Source organism: Aspergillus ambiguus (genome assembly GCF_047715705.1).
Source record: "Aspergillus ambiguus strain CBS 117.58 unplaced genomic scaffold BDV59scaffold_21, whole genome shotgun sequence".
Classification (NCBI taxonomy): Eukaryota; Fungi; Ascomycota; class Eurotiomycetes; order Eurotiales; family Aspergillaceae; genus Aspergillus; species Aspergillus ambiguus.
In genome coordinates this window covers 90,932-111,396 of record NW_027395534.1, presented here as the reverse complement: position 1 = coordinate 111,396, position 20,465 = coordinate 90,932, and the positions used below count along the sequence as shown (strand labels likewise).

Genomic DNA, 20,465 nt, shown 5'->3' with positions numbered 1-20,465 from the left:
ATGTACCGGCGTAGGTAATATCCACACTATATAGGGGAGCAGTCTACAGGCGGCTTTGTGTAGGTTTCTCTGCGCCATCCTGAGGATCTGCCGCTGGCAATTGCGGAACTCGTAGGTTCAGTTGCTTGCAAGCTTCGCGTGCTGCCCAAAGTCCAGTAACGAAAGCCAATGCGAGCCCCCCAGCGTAGCCACGATTGCTAAACCCACCAGCATCCACTCCAGCTATGAGAAGTCCCGGAATGACCATCTTGTCAGCGGTGAGAGCCCTCCCTCTAGTATCTATGGAAATTCCGCCGTACGTAAATGTGATGCTAATGGGCGTTAGAATGAAAAGGTGCAACTGTACTCCATTGACCACTTACGATGGCTGGACTTCCATTGCGAAGAAGGGACCGTCTCCATCAACAAGAGGGACTGGAGGGGTTCCTCCGTGACCAACCGGTGCATCTAGAATGGCAGTCTTGTCGTTGAGCCGGATAGCTCTATCGTATTGGTCGATGGTTTTGCGTGCCTGGGCACCATTTACGCCCCATTTTTGAAGGACATTAACCAGACCGTCCAAGTTCGATGCGGTGGCGACATTGCAACCATGTTCGCGGGCTTTCTCCAGGCGGTCGATATCTCCGGCATTGGGAAATAACGCTGAGATGCAGTGCTGAAGACGGGTTTTGTCACTATTCTTGGTGAGTGTTGTGTTGTGTGTAAAAATAAGGCCCTCCATACTTAAACAACAAGAATCCTCTCCGTTTCTCCTGCTTCGCCAGGTACTGGTTGATAATCTCATCCCCGGTAGTCTCATCCGCAAAGCGACGTCCCGCTTCATTTATCAGAAGACAGTATTTGCTTTCTGCGCTCTCTCGTCAGTACTGTTCATAAACGAATGTCGATTCACACTCACGATACTGGGCTAACGGCAGGTAATCCTTAGGATCAACATCCTCGGCTCGGACGGGAGCTGCAAGCAAATGTCCATAGTACGTATTCATTCCGCGACTGGTCCCAGCACCCGCAGATAAGGCCAGATCTAAGCCATCTCCCACAGATCCTCGATTGGAGCGCACAAAGATGTTGTCCCCTCCTAGGTCCAGATGAGCAGACGTCAGGCGGGATGATCCCTGGAAGCCTCCGGTGGATAGAACAACCAAATTTGCTTTCACCTCGTAGTATCTAGCTTGAGGGCTTTCTGGGGCACCGCGACGAATTATGGCACCAATGATGCGGGATCCTCTGACGCCTGGTTGCTCCTGGATCAGCTTGACAACCGAAGTGTCCGTGAAAATGGCCGATCCGGTATTACTGGCATGGATGCGTCTTTGATGATAGGCATGAAGGTGAGGAATCTTGATTGGGAATCCGATGCCTGGGAATTATTGGTCAGTATGGAGGATTACCAAGTAAGCCATCTGGGTGACTTCTGACATACCGATGGTCATAATACCGTCAAAGCGAGCCGATGTCGGGACGCCATTTTCCCTCATCCACTGCACAGCCGGAAGATAGTCGTTCATCCATGCCTTCTGAAGCACCGGATCGCCGTCGGGAACCCAACCTCTCAGAGCTTCGTAGCTCTTCGGGGCCCAGCTGCGTGCTCTTGTCAGCGGAACTAATACCCTTCGACCGCCACCAAAAGTACATACAACATCCCAGCTGAGTAGTTGGAAGAGCCTCCAACAGCAGATTGCTTCTCAACAACGAGCACTTTGGCACCTGACTCAGCAGCAAATGCGGCGCAAGACATGCCGGACATGCCGCCACCACAGACGAGCACGTCTACTGTCAGGGACTCCATATTAAAGAACGAGCGCAACTGGAGAATTGAAAGGGTGAGAACAAGATCAGCACATCCCCGAAAAGAAATTTTTGCAGTCACCGTCTCTACAGGCGCATACTTAAACGATTCCCAAGAATACTTCCGGGATCCAAAAAAATAGACCGGCGATGGCTGCCAAGAACGGAACTGGGGTCGGAATTAACCAGGCGATTTACTTCCCCACACTCTCATATCTTGCTGCAACTTTCGGGTTCCCACTGCTCTCATTCATATCAGACCACCTGTCTGTCGTTCGTCGCCATATACTTCATGGCCTTTTTGTAGGCTGCCTGCAGCAGGCCATGGGAACTCGCACCAGTGATCGATCGGCTTCCCGTCCGCACACTTCCCGGCCCACCACGGCCGCCGCCTGCGAGGCATGTCGCAAACTCAAGGTACGCCTGTGGTGCATGAAGCTGCCTGATTGTAGACGCTAATATTTCTTTGGTAGATGCGTTGCCTCCGGTCTCAGGAAGGTGCGGACGAGCCATGCGATCGCTGTCGTCGCAACAAACGGGCCTGTCGCATTCCTCCTCCCCGTCCACTCGGGAGAAAACCCGGGGCTGTAGGGCGTTATCATGGCATTGAGAAGGCATACAGGAAGATGCAAGCGGAGCTCAAGAAAGCCCGTGCATCTTCTAGTGATATCCCGCTCGCTCTGGAGGGCATCAATTTGGACCAGAGCGACGAATCGATCCTTGACCTGTTGCTATCGAACAACAACACCGAAGATCTACGTTTGTCGCAACATCGCCGTCAGTCTTCTCTCACAGACATGCCCCGGGCAGATCACCAACCGGTGACGCAAATTTCGCCAACCGAACCGACAACATCACCCACACGCTGGCCGCAGGACCCAGTCTCGTCTCCAGCAACTGGGGAACCCATCAGCAACCCACTGGCGCTTCTAGCAGATGCATCTGAGGCCGCCCAGGCTGTTGGCCCCCGGCCTGAATCTCTAACCACTTCCCCCGCCTCTCATACTGAGATATCCGAGCGGGATACTTCCTCAACCGGGAATATCGGACGACAGTTATTACACCGTCCAGGATATGTGTCGCTAGGCCTTAGTCTAAGCCGACAGACGTTGGAACGCGGGCTAGACGCACTTTTTAGACCGGATGTCGAACTGTGCAGATATTCAGATTACTTCCGGCCTCCGGACTCCCTCCCTCTCCGTGATGTTGGCCCCGACCTTGACCCGGTTGAACTTGGCCTGGTGTCGATGGAAGAGGCCCATGCGCTCTTCCCAATGTGAGTTAATTCTACGGAGATCGAATCCTTTATGAATTGACATTCTCTAGTTACTTTAGCAGACTCCATCCCGTAAATGGGATCCTCGACCCAGTGCTACACACCCCGGAATATGTTCGGTCTCATTCCGCTCTTCTGTTCACCTGGATTTTAGCCCTTACGGCGCAATTCGAACGTGGGTTCAGCTCTATCGCAAAGCGTCTACGACTACATGGCGAACGGCTGTCCAGACACGTTCACACATGCGGCTACAAGTCCGTCGAGATCGTTCAGGGCTACTACATTTCCCTTCTCTCGGCAACTCCAGCAAGATCACTTGCCGAGGAGCGATCATGGCTCTACACTATGTACGCCTTCGGAGTTGCTGCTGAGCTCGGTCTGGACCAGGAATCCCGGTTTCGACAGTTCGGTTCCTCGAGACCGCTGAATCTTCAATTACCAACACCCGATACTGGTGTGGATGCTCGCTCCCAACAATCTCAGCCACAAGGGCAGGGGCTCTACGCGACCGTTGATCCTGATTCATTCGACGACCCTGTATATTCCCAGAGGCTCGCTCGCAATCAAGAGCGAACGTGGTTCCGTATCCTATTGTGGGAGAGAGCGAATAGCGCCGCAGCCGGGCGAACCAGCGCCTTTCCAGAGACCGAATTAACCTGCAATGTGGAGACGTGGTGGCTTCATCCACTCGCTGATTCCACGGATAAACACACATGTGCATTTATATTGCTGCGTCGGCATTTGGCCACCCTGCATACCGAGCTCAGGCGCCAGGCTGCCATGTCGCATCCCAACCCACACTGGATTCGAGAACTGATCGACACCACCCTTGAACAGTGGCGGGATTCCTGGCTGGATGCTACGGACTCCAGCCTAGCACCGTCAGAGCAATTATCCAATATCTTCTTATATTATGTTTACCTCCATAACCGGCTGGGAACGTTATCATTTGCCCTTCACATCTCCATCAATGGGAATAGAGACCTCGATGCCATCCGGGAGGATTGCTTCGAGGCTGCAGTCCAATGTTGCGAGGTCGCAGTGCGGGATCTTCAAACCATTGGAGAGCCCTTATATTGTATGCTTGCTCCGACATGGGCAATGATCTCCTATGCTGCGGTACTGGCGCTCAGGCTGTTCCCATGGCTGCATGGTTCTCGACCGGGTTATGAGGTGGAATTGCTCGCACTACTCGCTCAGGTGGCTCTTCAGCTAGAGCGTGCAGGCACCACACCATCGCATAGGTTCGGTATAGCGGCATTGATGGGGCAGCACCTTCTCATGATTCTGCGAGCTAAGGCCGCTGGCCTCCGGGAGTCGGTTAATGGTGTGAATGGACATTCCCGGGCCCCTGCATACCCTCAAAGCTATGCGGACCGCTCTGCAACTACCACGAACAACACGGATACAGTCGACATAAACCTCTATGATCCGGTCCTTTCTGCTGCAGATCCTTTCCTCTCGAATACCGCGTTTCCTCTGGAGAATGATCTCGCAAGTGACGGCTTCACAGATTTGTTTCGGGAGATATTCGGACCTAGCTTCGGCGATGTATTCTGAGAGGGTTTCTAGTCTGATAGTGTGGGATCCTGCAATATCATCCCTTAAAGAATAAGCAGCTATCCACGATCAGTCTGACGGAGCACATTGACATACAAACCACCTGGGTGGTCAGACCTGTTATCACTCCCAGATACAGTGTGGCTGTTTCTATCCTTGTTGCCTGTCACGATACCCAGATCACGGCGATCTCATGGAAAGGGAACACAGCTGGTCCCTTAATTAACGGCATGCGCAGAGATATTGGTGCGCTAAAGCCCATCTCCATTGAAGAGTTTCGACCATATAAGCTTGGACGGGTTATCAATTAGTTCCACATAGCGCCGGGGTCTGCGGGGAAGCTTGTCTGGAGATCGACCTTGCTATATAGGTCTGTGGGTGCTCCGCCCACCCGGACAATTGATTAAGGTCCGGGTGTTGGTGAATGCCCAGAACCATCAACCCCATTTTCCCAATTAAAGTGCCTTAAATGTATGTTAGTAGGTCAAGGAAAATTACATTTGGTGGTTACCGAGATTCAAACATTCTTAGGTTGCTGTGGCTTTACATGATACAACTAGCTCTGGATATATATTCTTGAAGACGTGAGTAGCAACAACAGTGAAATATCCAGCTTTGCCCATTTCCAATTTATACATTTACTCCAATTATGACACATTTCGCCGTCACCCTTTCCATGGAGCTACATCACTCCTACCACATTTCCGTAACGTTAATAACAAGAAAAAAAAAAAAAAGACCGAGCAGAGTGAGAGCAGAGCCATATTCACAGTGATTCCATTCACCGTTTGAGTAAACTCGACAGACTGCCCCATCTACAAAAGCCACGCAGCTGGCAGCAACAAGGGTACAACCCAGAGACTTGCGATTGCCGCTGAGCGCGGCGGTACAAATCGCTATTCCCGTAAAATTGTCTCGGACCTCCACTGTACATTTATCCACCGGGGACGAGGGAGGCGAAAGCTTAAATGAGGAGAGGTCATTATCAGGGCGTACGATGGTATTGACACCCGAAACCCCCAAATCAACAGTGAAGAGGTAGGCCGCGATGTGGCCAGGACCGGAGGGCATAGTGATGACAGTAATTTACTTTGATGCGATTCTGATACACGTAGAATGCTTTGTTGAGGTTAGACAGACTGGCTAAGACAGCTGCAAGAGAAACACCATTGGAGGGATGGTGAGATACAGCAGTTAAGGTATGGTTTTTCGGATATCCACAAATCCTTGAATTCTTCAAGCTGACTAGCCAACACATGAACTTGATAGGTGCATTTTGCACTTCCATTCACCGTTACAAGTCTAGACCCTTCTATTCATCAGAATGTGTGCGATAGTACATTGAGAATTTTCTATATAACATGGGTCATGCTTATCACTCCTCAGCCCTCGTACGCTGTTTCTGGCTGCGGCCAAGGATCACCGTACTGAGGTCTCCAACTGGGAGGGTGATCGGGAAGTCGACTGCTTCAAGAATCTGCGCTATGAAAATATGCCAGATTGGTATACATAACGCAAAGTTGAAGGCTCCGCCCACCTATATTAAATTAGTCAAGGGGATCTTCGATTCTTGTTGATGCGACTACTCACAACTTGCAGCCGAGCGCCAAGCTCCATATTGCCCAATGCGAATTGGAAGAAAGAGCCCGCGGTACATCCAAATGTAATGACAAGCAGGAAGAGGGCCACAAAGAGGCACATATTCGTTCGGATGGAACAGATCAAATAAATAAACGTGAGCACCGTTAGCATCACGTAGTAGAGGCCTGGAGGGAGAGTTTGTCAATGATATACAGGACCAATGGAAATCCAAGGAAATAGTTACCCGTTGTTGCGAAGTAGCCTGGTGTCTCCATTCCTTCTAGGTTATTACCTGTCTCTGAATAGTGAAGACCAGTTGCGAAGAAGGGCATGAGACCGGTTCCCTGAACAATCCAGAACGTTCCTAGTTGAGTTAGACGAGAAAAGCCAGATGCCACGCGTATAGAAACCCACCATAAGTAAAGAATAATGCGGATGTAAATGTATTCCCAATAATCCATTCACCAACTGCCCCGAATATCTGCACCATGCCGCCGAACCAGATATACACTGGGCTATGGTAATCAAATTGTCAGGAACCTTATCAAATCATACCGCAAAGTCAAAGGAATACGAACATGATTGCGCCTCCACTCCCACCGGCACCTCTCCACCCCATTAGCATGCATGCATTGGGAGTGGCGGCGAGCAAGAAACCCATAAGAGAGATGGGTGTTGGATTTCCAACCAACTTTCGCAGGTCTCCTGCTACGGAAGGATGTTTCGGCGTCAGATAAAGTTTTTCAAATGCCTCCCGAGGAATTGGCACAAGGACACTCTCTGCGGTCTTGACTGGGCGCAGAACCTCCTCGTGTTTCTCGGTCACGTCACTACCGGTAGACATGGTTGTTTCTCTGGACGTCACGCAGCCCAATATAATGATGGAATAGGTGATCAAAATGCAGTACGGAGAGGAAGGAAAGTTTCCAAGAGAATCAAGCTAGGCCAAGGCTACCAAGAAAAGGCTTAAATATTCCTGCACGAAACCTACCTACGTTTGGCATGCAATGGTGGCGCATCGTCACCGCCAGCCAAAGTGCCCCTTATTGATCTCACCAAAATCCCCCCGCAAACCAGAAGACTCCAATTGGAGACATTGTGGGGGAAACGCGGGGTCGAGCGTGCGAAGTGGGTTCCATATGTTTTAGGGTCCACGGATCGTCCAATATGTGACCATAACCGAGGTGCTGTAGGAATAGATGCTGCCTTGGCCCTGAATCGGAAAAGGGGCAGATCTGCCTGCAGGATAAACTGCTCTTTCTACGGAGTTAAGCTCTTTCGTATCTCATATAATGTCGTGCTGGGCACCCCCTAAGGACTGGATTTGAAATCAGGGTGAGTGGCAAATGGGTGCGGAATAGAACCGTGCTGACACGTAGAATTCGATATAGCCAGATGATCATCCAAACATTGGGCAGACCACTAACCTTATAATCTGGATCAGAACTTCCTCCCCGAAACAAGTGGCTCAAAGGGCTTCTTGTCCCCTAACATCATTGGCTTCGGGCTCATGACCTGCATATAGCCGTCCTCTCCCTGCCGGCAGTTGTAGTTGAGATAATTTGAAAAGCCTATCTTACATGAAAGCTAAAGTTGGCGCCAAGTAATATGAATGCCTAGATCCTCTGATTCGATAGAGGAGGGGCTTTGTCAGTTGTCTGAACACGGAGACGTCCGCCATTGTTGCCATACTTTCCGCCCCTCTCTCGGGCATATCCCACTTTTCCTCCAGTGGTGTCTCGCGGAGAATAGTCCTGAAAGGGCATTTGAAAGCGCATGGCGCTTCTTGGCACCATACTAGAGAAATGGTCCGCCATTAGGGCGGGTTGTGGCGGGCATTTTTGTCTGCCAAGCATCACACATGGACCGTCCACATTGGAATCATTTCGATGAGAGTGGTAAGAGGGTATTGTGAAGGATACGAGATTCAGTGGAGAACCGTGATATTGGGGCTTGTGCAAAGGCGAGGGAGCAATCTGAACAATTATGTGGACCTGTTGGGATCCAACATTCCCGTGCGAGTCTGACGTACTCTACTTGATCGCGCCCCACAAGATTAATTTACAGTCAAGCATAAAATGAAACAATGCTACCTATTCGTGAATAAATGCTCTATACATAAATGCTGGATCTGACGATGGGAGATTCCCCCTCCCCAAACAGAATTCCCCCGAAATGGCAGAAGTCATTTTGATCCTATCTTCATTTCATTGACTGACTTGAAGGGATATCCGAAGCAAGCAGCTTTGTGGAGTTTTCAATTTCGTTGTGCGTGAAGCAAACGCCCATGACTCGTACCATCTCAGCCGCTGGCAATAATCAGCCTTCTGGACTCCGACGGCGTTTCCACAGATTGCAAAACTCACCAGTTATTCGTCTGCCAGAGGGGTCATTCTCGTCTATCCCGTTAATTCGAGTATATTCTAAAACGTACTCAACACGGTCTCGGCGGGCCTTTTCATAGAGCATAAGCCGAGACTGAATCTCGTCTGGCCGGGTTCCTATAGGGAAAAGAGTGGCCAATGCAACAGCGTCTTCAATGCCCATCGCGCCTCCCTGGCCCATATCTACAAATATTAGTATTACAATCAGATAGAAGTTAGAGACGACCCATACATGGTTGGAATGGATGAGCAGAATCGCCTAGTAATGCAACCTGTCCTTTGTGCCAGTACGGGAGAGGTTTCATGTCGAACAATTGCCAAACCTTCAGGTCGTCACCAGCAGCCTCCACCACGGTACGGACACTGGGATCGAATTGCGAGAATGCCTTTACAGCTGCGCTTTTGTTTCCAGTTGCTTGCCAGCCTATCTCATGTGTTAGTTCTCAAGTTCCTAGTGCCTTCAATAGATCATTGTACTACCTTCTGTGACTTCGCCTGCCTCGGAACTGGGGACGAATGCGCAGAGATTGAATATCTTATTGTTTGAGCATGGGTAGGCGACTAGGCGGCGATCTCCTCCTGCCCATTCGATGAAGACACCGGGGTTTTGTACAATATCTCGGGTTTCGTCGGTCTGTTTCAGATGGTCGGTGTGAAGAAGCCACCGAAAACATGATTTGCCCACAGGGTACGGGGCAGGGTGACCAGGCACCAATCTTTCTCGCACGATAGACTATCTATCGGTTAGATCGGGCTTGAATTTGGCATAAAAGGGACACAACGGACACGCAAACCATCCGCACCTAGAAGCAGATCGCACGAGAATTCTCGGCCATCATCCAGTTTAGCCATGGGGCGATCCCCGTCCAAGTGCAGGGTAGTGATGTTGCAACCAGTATACAGAGTGGCAGTTTGCTGAGCACGATATTTCAGATAGTTGTGAAGGTCTACACGATGAACCAAATACCATTCCTGTGAGGATTAGCATGTAGCGCTTCCCTTCCACACAATGGGTTCGTGCTCCTACAGCCTGCCAATATTTGCGAATCTCTGCAAACTCTTTCTTGTATTTGAGATCTCCGTGATCATCATACCGATGGATCTATGACAGATCAGCATTTCTAGGGAAAATATACAACACCTAGGGCTGGGGAATGTTAGACTACCTCCTCAAGCAAGGTTCCTCCAAATTGCGTAGGGCTTGCGTCCATCCACTCCAGCAAGGCCGTACAGTTTGGAGGCATATGGATGGCAGCACCCGTTTCTCGGTTAAACTTTGACTTTTCCAGAATCTATGCATTGTCAGGTATCTATAGTCTTCAGACAAATAAGAAACGAACGAACCACAACTTCATGGCCCTGCTTCCCCAAGGCAATCGCAGCCGATAGACCAGCGATGCCCGCTCCGACGATGAGGATCTGAAGGGGCTTAGATTCCTGCTTTTCGATGGCCATTTTGTACAATACATGAGCCAATACGGACTAGGCATCTACCAGTAACGAGGCATAATGTGCTATTTAACTGTTGTTATGGGCTGATCGACACTCGGATTTCGGCCTCGGAGATGTGTTTCGGAGGTACTCGCGATTCCGGGGGTGTGGATAAATTTTTTAGTGTGGTGGTAACTGAGGATCCTTGGATAGGGGAGTGTTTCTACTTTCAGAATTTTAATATGTAATTGGGGTGTACATATAAGTGGAGGAAGCTTTGGCCTTCGGTGGTGCAACGTGGTGCATTCTCCACGGGCCGCCACAGCCGGCTTAAGTTCAGTGACGAGCATGCGAGAATGAGAGCCGCACGCCGGCAGCAAATACAAATTGCACAATTTGGTCAAGTATCGGAATTGTATAATTCTATCAATAACCCATATCCCGTTCTATCCTGTCTATATCTACTCTTCTAAGTAACATGTTCCTTTTCTTCTTCCTTAGGTATCCGGACCCAACACACAGTGATAATAGCTGCGACAACCTGACAGCCTAATGAAAACCACCAGATTGCCCGCAATCCAGTAAGTCCAATCTCGCCATCTGGGCCGCGGTCCACGCGGGTGCCAATGGCATCGGCCACACTGGTGATGATTGCAGATGAGAGATTTTGATTCGTCACCAGTAAACTAGCCGCACTCCCTTGATACGACCGCGCGACGTTGCTTGTAATAAAGATCGATGCAGCGGCAAATGCGAGATCCGGGCCAAACGTTACAAGCGCGACTCCGGGTAAGGATAACGCCCAGTACGTGGTGTTTGGGGTCTGTGGTAGGAAGAACGCCGGGCCCAGGGTGAATGCGAACATGGAGATGGTGTAGATCCAATGGCCTGGAACCAGATGTAGTGTACGGCTGACAACCCAGGTGGCAATCAATCCAAACACGGCGTTAGGAATGTGATATAAAGCCACAGCTAGCGGGGACGCGTGTTGGATCCGCAGCCAAAACTGAATGGCATGAAACTGCCAGCCTCCGAAGAATGAGCCAAAGCCAAGGAAGTACGCCACCATGAGGGGTGTAAAGCCTTTTGTCCCCCAGAGACGGTTCGGTATAAGTGGTCGGGAAACGTATCGCTCTGCGAAGAACAGACCCACCAAGAAAACAATACCGAGACCGGTAAGCACGCATGTATACGGAGTCCAGGAAGTTACGCCTCCCTGAGTCAAGCCAAATAACAAGCAGACACATCCGGCAATGGCAAGACCTGCGCCCAGATAATCAAATTGCCGCATACTAGGAGCTTCTGTACCCGCCACGTCTGCCACGGGGCGAAGGGCGGGTATCGAGAGGTACGCCGCGAGGCAGCACAAGAAAGTAATGATAGCATTACTCCAGAAGATCCAATGTAGATGCCCGCTGAGTGCACCTCCTTGGATCGCCCCAATGGAAAAGCCGAAAGGTGCCATGGCAGCCATGGCTGAGAAGACACGGTTTTTGCGGATACCTGGTTTATAGACTCGGCCGAGGATACTCATGCTCCCGGACACCAAGACCCCGATCGCTAGGCCTTGCATAGCGCGAACAATGAAGAAGAGCACATATCGTGAAGGATCAAGTGAGAATGCCCCTACGATGTTCCAGACGGTCATCCACGCGAATGCTCCCACGAGCAGGGCCTTTGGTGGCATTAGATCGCAGAGAGTACCAGATACAACAACAGAGAGTCCATTGGCCACATTGAAAGATCCAACTAACCATGGAAGCTCCGTGTTTGTGATCCCGAGCGCTTCGCGAAACTGCTCTTGAGGTGCCAGTACATCGCCGAGATTGAAAGAAAATAACATCAAACCAGCAGAGCAGACAATAACAAGAACAACCTCTGCTGCAAAGTTGCGAATCTCAGGAGGGACTCCTTGCGATGCTTTCGGGGAAGGCGACCCAGCGTCCTCGACATCTACCGCGTGGTGGTTAGCAGAGATCGATGATTTTCTGTTCGTCAGACGATTGCTCTTCAAGTAAGACTCCCGTTGATGTCGTTCATCCATCTCAATGGGGCCATTCTCCTCAACGTTGATATCCTTAATTGAGTAGGATAAGCCCTTTAGGGCGTCCTCGTTCACGAATGCCTTGGTGCCATAAAGAGGGTCTGGGGTTTGTGCGCCCGTGGCTGGCGTCGAGGGTGAAGTATTGTCCACCGAGAAAGATGACCGAGTTGATAGAGGGGCCGAGTCTTCAGCACTCTGACTCGTGGCCGGCCTCTCGTCGGCAACAGACCTGGACGGGTCATCGTGGAGTGTATGGGGCTGTTCAGGCGCCATCTTTCCAGTGCGTTTTCAACCGAGTATTGTCACGGTTGGTGTTTCCACTCCGCCAGAACGGGCCGTGGATTGGTTTTGGCGGATAGACCGGAGAAGGAACCGAATGGACTGGCGCGCCCTCTGTCAGACGAAACCGGCGTCTTGGAAAGTTGCAGAGGTGAAGTACTGGCGATCGGGTGACTGTTCACGAAAGAAACATGGCCCTTATCACGACGTTGGCAGCAGAAATTTTGATTATCGGGATATGGTTTCCATGATCCATTTTTGAAAATCATGATCTGTGGCGAAATAATAGATGCGGATCCTCTCCTCCATAGTGCCAGACTAGTTTGATAAGATTTTGCATGATCCCTTGCCGTCGATTGCGTGTAAACGCTGGAGGGTCAAGAATGTGGGTCGTCGATCCAAACTACTGTCAACGGAAAGGATTAGTTCCTGCGTGATACAGCATGTGGGAGTTTACGTGGACATGCATGGTCCATGTAAAACATCTCTTTCAGGATATTTTGTAATGATGATCACGACAGACTGTACGCAGTAGAAAGGGGTTGGTCGCGTTACCAGCGATCCTCATGCCCTCTGCTGCGTTTCCATCCCTTCAATGAAGCCAGTTACTGCACAATATTTGCCATTAAGACACTCCCTGGATATCTCGAAACATCAAAAGGTCCCCCCAAGTTGTCAAACCTGAAGCAGTCCCTGCTGGGGGTTCTCGGGACATAAGACCACTATCGTGGCCCGTGTGGCGATGATCTCGTGCCAGAGTGAGACAAAGCACATCTGACGAGTCGCAGAATAATCTCTGGGGCACCGACTGGTATGCTTGTGCAGGCTGTCCTCATCTCCAGGGCTCCTCCTCCGGACCAGCTTGGACTTTGTGCATTCCTGCGACAACACCGGGCAAACTTGATCTGCCGGTCCAATTATAAAGATACGAACAGTTGAATGGACGGGTAGATGTCCCCTTTTCGTCTTATCTGTCGCAGTGGTTTGGTGGGAGCTTGAACCCCAAAAACACCCTGACTACTCAGTCTTCGGCGCTTTCAAAATCACCGGGAAGACGATCCGATCATGGGTTGAAGGACCCGGGATGTATGATGATTACATATGTGTCAGTGTCGATATCTTGAGGCCGGGTGATTGTTCCCGGGCTGGCTAAATCACGGATATAAATCCGGATGAGTAGAATGACAATCGACAGCTATACCACAATCACAACTTCACGACCGCACAATACACCTTCTCATCACCATGTCCAAGCTTTCCGACTACGCTCTTTTGTGTTTCGATGTCTATGGCACCCTGATCGACTGGGAGGCAGGTGTTCTGGCGGCGTTCCAGCCGACGTTGGATAAGAACAATGCCCAATTTAGCCGCAAGGACCTCCTGACAACCTACCACGAGCTGGAGCGCACCCAACAATCTGCAACTCCAGACATGCCGTATTCTCAGCTGCTCTCGACAATCCATCCTCAGTATGCCGCTAAGCTGGGTCTGCAAGCACCCACAGAAGAGGAAAGCCGGCAGTTTGGCGAATCGGTTGGACATTGGCCGGCTTTCCCCGACACAGTGGCGGCCCTGAAGCAGCTTTCCAAGCGCTACAAGTTGGTCGTGCTATCAAATGTTGACCGCGAATCATTCTCGAAGACGAACGCGGGTAGTCTTCAGGGATTTCCGTTCGATCTCATCATCACCGCCCAGGATGTGGGCTCGTACAAACCCGACCTTCGCAACTTCAACCATATGCTGAATGCGGCGAAATCCACCTTCAATATCGAGCCCGCTCAAGTTCTTTCTACGGCTCAAAGCCAGTTTCACGACCACCATCCGGCTCATAAGATTGGACTTAAGTCCGTTTGGATTGAACGTCCGGGCGCCCTGATGGGTAACTTACCCGAGACCGTTTACGACTGGCGGTTCGACACGCTGGGACAGATGGCGGACGCTGTGGAGCGTGGGGAGTAGAGAGACGGATTACGTCTGGGGGTGGAAAAAGAGGGGGGAGGAAAGCGATGATTCCCTGTGATTGACTGTCTAGCTATTGTCCGTTGGGAATAACTGTAGGTACTCCGTAGATATCGCACTCGGGTACATGTACCCGGACTAAGGAAAAAAAAAAACATGCACTCGGCACGAGTGGATACGATCACTACGCCATACAGTCACGTACCTCTTAATTAACCTTCCCGCTTAATTCAGTTTATGCCCATTAAAGTTTCAGTATATACATGTTCCTGGGTCGAGGTTCCCGAGTACAAATATTATCGCATCCTAAGCTTGCGCCTAGACGGTTACGATTTCGACATTCTCCAATACATCAAATAGCAACGAAGGGAAAAACACAACCTAATATGAGTCAACCGCCGTCCCTTGAACATTTGCGGTTCGCTGATGTACGGCCCTTCCATATGAAATCATATATCACCCATTGACCAGCCCAGGTGGCCGTTACATTCACCGCAGATCAGTTCCAAGGGATTTACAGAGGAAAGAAATACCACGACCAGGATTTCGCAGATGTTCTCAAGCGAGCTCGGGAATACGGATGTGAGAAAGTCATGCTAACTACCATGACGCTTGATGGGGCGAAAGAGAATCTAAACGCCGTCCGGGAGTTTCCGGGCATGTGCACTATGACTTTGGGAATTCATCCCTACCACGCCAGCGAAATCTATGCCAAGGGAGACGGTCACGACCATCTACATTCAATGCGCGTTCTCGCTGAGACTCTTCGGGCTGAACAACCATCGCCACTAGTGGCCTTCGGAGAGATTGGGCTCGACTATGAGTACCTTAACCGCGCGGACAAGGACACGCAGCAGCGCGCGTTCCGCGAACAGCTGGATCTTGCTGTGGAGCTGCAGCTTCCCCTTTTCCTCCATGTCCGAGACTGCTGTGAGGATTTTATCTCCATTATTAAACCGTACTTGCCGAAACTACCGCGGGGAGGCTTGGTGCATTCTTTTGCCGGATCGAAAGAGGAAATGCTGCAACTGGTTGCTCTTGGCTTCGACATTAGTGTGAACGGTGTCTCATTTAGGACTGAAGAGCAGCTAGATATGGTCCGTCATATCCCTTTAGAGAAGTTGCAGCTAGAGACGGACGCGCCGTGGTGCGAGGTCCTGGCAAACGATGAAAAAATCGCGCCGTATTTGTCCAGTGCGCGGCCGTTACCTCCGTCTCGAAAACACAACAAGTTCCTGCCTGGTCAAATGGTTAAGACTCGCAATGAGAGCTGCACAATCGAACGCGTTGCACTCGTGGTTGCTGGATTGAAAGGCGTTTCTGTCGCAGAAGTCGCTAAGGCGGCGTGGGATAATAGCGTGCGCATGTTTGGACTGGGCATAGACATATAGGGGTATAATTGCCAACGCGGTAGTTGTCTTTCTCATATAGAACGGAAATAAATTGCGTGTCTTTGAATCAGGACGTTTATAGCAGGGAATGATTCTAACCGTTATGATGGATACATGTACTACGTCCAAACTATAACCTTTGAATATCATCCAGCAGCCCGGTCACGCCCGCTATCTCACTGCGGCAGATGCGGCCATCCTTGATAACCAGCTTGAGAACACTGTCCATATCTGCAAGCACGGAGATATCCTCCAAGGGATTCTTGCTTAGCACAAGGAGATCAGCGAAGAAGCCTTCCTTAATCTGACCTAGCCGAGGCTGGTTCATCATTTTAGCCGGATTGATGGTCGCACTTTGCAGTATGTCCAACGGCGGCAGAACCTGGGAACGCAAACTAAACTCCTTACTCTGATATCTCCCCAGGGGACCCAGAAGATCAGACCCGTAGCACAATGTGACACCACATTCTTTGGCAAGCTTCAACGCATCGAGTCCCATTTTCATCACATCAAGGTTCTTATCGCGAGACTCCGGCGGCAAAAAATGTGCCACAGCCGGGTCGGCCATGGAGAAATATGTCACAAGGGTTGGCGTTAAATAACAACCCTTCTCGGCCATTAGCATGGCAGTCTCGCGGTCCAAGAGATTGCCATGTTCGATGCCTTTCACTCCGTTCTCAATAGCTATCTGGATTGATTCGGGACTGTATGCGTGACAGGTCACGTAGGTATGCGCATTCTTCGCGACACGGACCATTGCCTGGATTTCCTCGGGGGAGAACTGGTGGTTTTCCAATCGATCCGTTGGACTCACCACGCCACCGCTCCCCATGATTTTGACAAAATCCGCGCCACAGCGGAGTTCGTCCCGAGCAACAGCCATGCAAGCTGGAACACCGTCGCACACTCTTCCAAGACCAGAAACAAACCCTGACGAGCAATGCGAATGGTCATGGCGGTGACGAAAATCCCCATGGCCTCCAGTCTGGCTTAGCGCGTGTCCAGAAATGAACAGGCGAGGTCCAGGAACTAGCCATTCGTGGCAAGCATCTTTCAGAGCACCTGGTGCTCCGCCGCAGTCGCGCACTGACGTAAATCCACGGTATAGCATATCTCTGCAAACATAGGCCATTCGAAGGAGGTTCTCGGACCCTGGCATGTTCATTATATGGCGGAAGTCCATTTCTCCCGGAACAGCCGAAATATGGACGTGACAATCGATGAGGCCGGGACAGAGATACTGGCCCTCGAGGTCTAACACCACTGTATCTTCTGAAACGGCGATTGGGTCTTTGTTAAGAGAAATGCCCTGAAACACGCCATCGTTGATGTAAACAGAAGCATTTGTGTGGATCTGGCCGTCGACAGGATCTACCAAGTTCCCGTTTCTCAGTAATAGAGACGGCTTCTTCGTCTTGGGTAACCACGGCTTGACGAAATTGGATGATGCAGTCATTGCAAGAGGTATCCTTAGCAGGCTTCCGTGCAATGAAAAGAACAAAGATATGTGGAACGAGCAACATGAACTACTCCGGAGGATGCATATAAGTATACTTGCCGCTCATCGTCACGCGGGCCACGTAGATATCGGGTACGTGTTCCCGGTTTCCTCCCATGCATCCTTTTCTGACAGCAGAATGACTTGTCTGGTCTAGGGAAACGCCGGTGAGATAGTCGGCGTTTCCCCGCATCTACTCCACCCGATCTATGAATACAAGATATCCCGTTTACTTGCATTTATATACATATAGCAGAAGTACTGAGAGAGATTGGTCCGTATGATATTCCAACAAATGCGCTAGGGAGCTGTTTGTGACACGACTGGAGCCTAGTATCACCACCCAAATCAGTCAACAAGGATCGATGTTGTTCTGGCATCGGGTTGGCCTTATACATGACCTCCCCACTTCATAAGGCTCCTCCGGCTTCCCATAACGAATCATCATTGTCGGGAAGCGTTAATAATGCATCCGGTATTGGCCATATACTGGGTTGTGGCGCGGGATTGTCCTCAAGGCCTGGAATAGCAGCGAAAGCATCAAGTTCTTGGGGGAACGAAGAGAAGAACCCGTCAAAGGACGGAATGTTACCTAAGTTTTCGGGAGAAGAAATACCTTCAGCGGCAGGGAAAGCCTCCGAGCTCAAAGGGCCGAGGCGCCACAGTTTGGCCCATTTCTGGAATTGGTCATAGCCGGTTTCAGACGACGCCGTCGAATTGCCTTGGTCACTGCTGCGATCTAGTTGCTGGCAAGCACGCTCTAGGGCTTCAATGACTGCAACCTCCGACCGAGCGGATTCCAGTCCCACGCACATCTGGCGGATCAGGCCCATCCCGTGCGTCAAAGCATTACAAATCCGCTCCGACGGTTCAGTAAGACGCTGCGCGATCAATGCTAGTAAAGCAGCACGACATGAGCTGAATTCGGTATATGATACGCGGGCGAGACCAACGGAGTCTTGGAGTAGCTGACAGAGATCGATGATTCTGACGGCTGCTTGGGCACAATCTGCAGAGAAGGCCCGCACCAATTCAGTACGGTTACTGCCCTCCGTCTGCGATGCGTCCATGGACTCCTTTTGCAAAAATATGAAAGGCCGACCCATATAAATTGTGCCCGTAGCGTAGTTGAGCTCAAGGTGCACATTTCCTCGAAACAATGGGCCAGTTGGGCTAAGGTCGCGACAGTGCACCCTCGTTGGGAGCGAATCCCACCATTTGATCAGCTCCGTCTTTAGATTGCATAGCTTGTGCAAATACGTCTCCTGGTGGCTACGTGGACACCGTCGCAGTTGTAGGATGACTTGTGCTAGTCTTCCAAGCTCTCTCGTCAAATGAATGGTAGCCGTGACGTTAGGCAGGTTGGAGATACCGCTCTGTGGTAGAATATCGGGAAGATCGGTAGGCATATCTGCATCCGTTTCGGAGGGTGAGACAGATACAGGACGGCCATGGAGAATGCTAATCCGACTTTGGCACAAGGTCAGTTCCGGCTCCTTCCACAGACAGTCAAACAGGCTCACCTTTCCAGTGAGTACGCAGTCCACCATAGGCGGTTGCGCCATTCCACCGTCAACGGAGGAATTGTCGGAGCAATGAGCTTTCGGTGCATACCATTCTGAATGGCCATCTTGATAGCCAACCCATAATATGTGTATGCCAGTCCTGCAGTATCGATGGGCAATGTGTATACCCCGAGCAACAAAAATGCCTGTACGGTTTCAAGCGAGGCTGTTGTGATGAGATCGGGAATTAAGCGACAAGAAAATCGGTACAACTCCAACCCAATGCGGTCGTCAGGAATATCTTCCGAAAAAGGCGGGTTCCCTTGGGTGGGTGCAGTCTGCATGTATGCAAACTGGGTCCCAATCGCAAATGTCATAAGAAGTGTACAAATCCAACCAGCATCGTCGATCACCAGAGGCCGGTCGATGGAATAATAAAAGTCCAACTTCTCCCGGAAAACGTTTTCGTCGAAATAAAAGTAGTTCGTCTGGGCGTACTGAAGAAATGTATCGGTGAGGAATTCAGCAATATCTCGAGGGGGGAAGTATGCTGTAGCGGAAGCGACACATGAACTGGCCGATTGGAGGCCGGTGGCTCTAAAGAACCCGTCTGTGAGGTGCGAACCCTGGATTCATCCGTCAACGATGATCATGGCAGATGGGGCACAGAGGGGTCATACATCGTTCTGTTCCTTTGGGCTTCCCAGACTTTGTAATCGTCGACGGATCATCTTGGAAAAATTCCAATGCGATAGTTCCCCTGAATAGTCTGTGGTGCAAGGCCAGCATTAACGACGGGCCTTCTGAACAGATTTCGTAGACATACGCATAGTGTTCGTCGACAGTGGCTCCAAGGAGTAGCTCTCCGATATTGGGTCCTCGTCGTCTGTCCCTCCCACATGTCTGGGCGTCCCCGGTTGTCGTCCGTTTTCCAGCAAGTCTGCTGTCTCTTGTAACTGATCCGAGTTGAAGGAGATGTTGTTGCCGAGGAAATGGCGTATAATGCGTTCCATTTGTCGCTCACGATGTGTGTCATCAGCCAGAAGTACTCTTGATGGCTTCGGTCGAGCGTCTTCAAATTGACAGACCCGATTGTGTTGCTGGCAGCGTCCACAGGGCGGGCCACCACCATGGCCTAAGGCTCTCCGAGGCTTTGGTTAGTCGGGGACATCTAGAAAGCGCAAACACGACGGATCCACACAACAATGGTACATTTTTCCTTATGTTGGCGACAAGGGAGACATCTGTTACCCAGAGAAGTCAATGATTGTATTCAACATGTGGATGTATCGCGGGGACATACGCGCGCGCGGCCCTCTTCCGGAGGGCGTCAGGGACTCGGGGGCGTTTCTGACGACCAGCTCGACGATGCTTTTGGCCTTCCATTATAGCAATGACATGGACCGCTGTCCATGTTGACCGCAGTAAGATGTAGACTGGAATTGGTGGAGGAAGATGTTGAATGAGACAGTGGTGGTCCGTCGATAACGATCTGATGAGTCAGCTCACGTGTCCAAGGTGCCGCCTCCTAACTATGCTTTAGAATCCACGCCCTCCTCTCTGCTGGGATAGACCGCTGATATTCTCATCATCAAGTCTCGTAACTGAAGAGAGACGGGTCTCTTCTATGCAAGGGCTGCTTTTCTCCGTGCCTTGGCTAGGACAGGGAACTTATCAAGCAAACTCCGAATCAACATGTTGAAACCCATCAGCTGAAGACGGCCGGTATCCGTCACCTTCCCTTGTCCCTTGAATATCGTAATGAAACG

The 20,465-nt window shown here is 50.7% G+C and overlaps 9 protein-coding genes across 9 annotated transcripts; 2 read left to right on the top strand and 7 right to left on the bottom strand.

Moving 5' to 3' along the window:
• Positions 1–43: 43 nt before the first annotated feature.
• Positions 44–1,879, bottom strand: BDV59DRAFT_208719 (uncharacterized protein; the record flags this gene model as incomplete). Its single annotated transcript, XM_073695259.1, has 6 exons — positions 1,638–1,879; positions 1,424–1,581; positions 899–1,360; positions 724–847; positions 363–674; positions 44–311 (listed from the first exon to the last, which is right to left on the bottom strand). Exons 1-6 carry the CDS (start codon positions 1,787–1,789, stop codon positions 44–46), a joined length of 1,476 nt encoding a protein of 491 aa, XP_073546776.1. The 5' UTR covers positions 1,790–1,879.
• A 233-nt stretch (positions 1,880–2,112) lies between these two features.
• On the top strand, positions 2,113–4,624 carry BDV59DRAFT_202914 (Zn(II)2Cys6 transcription factor; the record flags this gene model as incomplete). Its single annotated transcript, XM_073694163.1, has 3 exons — positions 2,113–2,205; positions 2,262–3,064; positions 3,115–4,624. The coding sequence occupies 3 exons, from the start codon at positions 2,113–2,115 to the stop codon at positions 4,622–4,624; spliced, it is 2,406 nt and encodes an 801-aa protein (XP_073546775.1).
• A 1,375-nt stretch (positions 4,625–5,999) lies between these two features.
• Positions 6,000–7,049, bottom strand: BDV59DRAFT_202913 (putative plasma membrane ammonium transporter (Ato3); the record flags this gene model as incomplete). The annotated part of the gene is made up of 5 exons (XM_073694162.1): positions 6,000–6,161; positions 6,215–6,390; positions 6,450–6,569; positions 6,620–6,720; positions 6,784–7,049. 5 exons carry the CDS (start codon positions 7,047–7,049, stop codon positions 6,000–6,002), a joined length of 825 nt encoding a protein of 274 aa, XP_073546774.1.
• A 1,475-nt stretch (positions 7,050–8,524) lies between these two features.
• On the bottom strand, positions 8,525–10,044 carry BDV59DRAFT_202912 (FAD/NAD(P)-binding domain-containing protein; the record flags this gene model as incomplete). The annotated part of the gene is made up of 8 exons (XM_073694161.1): positions 8,525–8,582; positions 8,640–8,772; positions 8,822–9,013; positions 9,070–9,322; positions 9,376–9,561; positions 9,617–9,691; positions 9,756–9,881; positions 9,934–10,044. The coding sequence occupies 8 exons, from the start codon at positions 10,042–10,044 to the stop codon at positions 8,525–8,527; spliced, it is 1,134 nt and encodes a 377-aa protein (XP_073546773.1).
• Positions 10,045–10,489: 445 nt separating this feature from the next.
• BDV59DRAFT_193908 (major facilitator superfamily domain-containing protein) lies at positions 10,490–12,337 on the bottom strand (the record flags this gene model as incomplete). Its single annotated transcript, XM_073692313.1, has 2 exons — positions 10,490–11,973; positions 12,022–12,337. The coding sequence occupies 2 exons, from the start codon at positions 12,335–12,337 to the stop codon at positions 10,490–10,492; spliced, it is 1,800 nt and encodes a 599-aa protein (XP_073546772.1).
• A 1,251-nt stretch (positions 12,338–13,588) lies between these two features.
• BDV59DRAFT_208712 (putative haloalkanoic acid dehalogenase) lies at positions 13,589–15,693 on the top strand (the record flags this gene model as incomplete). The annotated part of the gene is made up of 2 exons (XM_073695258.1): positions 13,589–14,291; positions 14,774–15,693. 2 exons carry the CDS (start codon positions 13,589–13,591, stop codon positions 15,691–15,693), a joined length of 1,623 nt encoding a protein of 540 aa, XP_073546771.1.
• BDV59DRAFT_180662 (uncharacterized protein) lies at positions 15,634–17,384 on the bottom strand. The gene has a single exon (XM_073690096.1). It carries the CDS (start codon positions 17,147–17,149, stop codon positions 15,824–15,826), a length of 1,326 nt encoding a protein of 441 aa, XP_073546770.1. The 5' UTR covers positions 17,150–17,384; the 3' UTR covers positions 15,634–15,823.
• On the bottom strand, positions 17,385–20,134 carry BDV59DRAFT_180661 (fungal specific transcription factor domain-containing protein). Its single transcript, XM_073690095.1, has 5 exons — positions 20,000–20,134; positions 19,523–19,940; positions 19,377–19,465; positions 18,715–19,322; positions 17,385–18,661 (listed from the first exon to the last, which is right to left on the bottom strand). Exons 2-5 carry the CDS (start codon positions 19,707–19,709, stop codon positions 17,602–17,604), a joined length of 1,944 nt encoding a protein of 647 aa, XP_073546769.1. The 5' UTR covers positions 19,710–19,940; positions 20,000–20,134; the 3' UTR covers positions 17,385–17,601.
• On the bottom strand, positions 19,789–20,135 carry BDV59DRAFT_56680 (uncharacterized protein). Its single transcript, XM_073696647.1, has 2 exons — positions 20,000–20,135; positions 19,789–19,940 (listed from the first exon to the last, which is right to left on the bottom strand). The coding sequence occupies exons 1-2, from the start codon at positions 20,080–20,082 to the stop codon at positions 19,868–19,870; spliced, it is 156 nt and encodes a 51-aa protein (XP_073546768.1). The 5' UTR covers positions 20,083–20,135; the 3' UTR covers positions 19,789–19,867.
• Between the last annotated feature and the right edge of the window lie 330 nt (positions 20,136–20,465).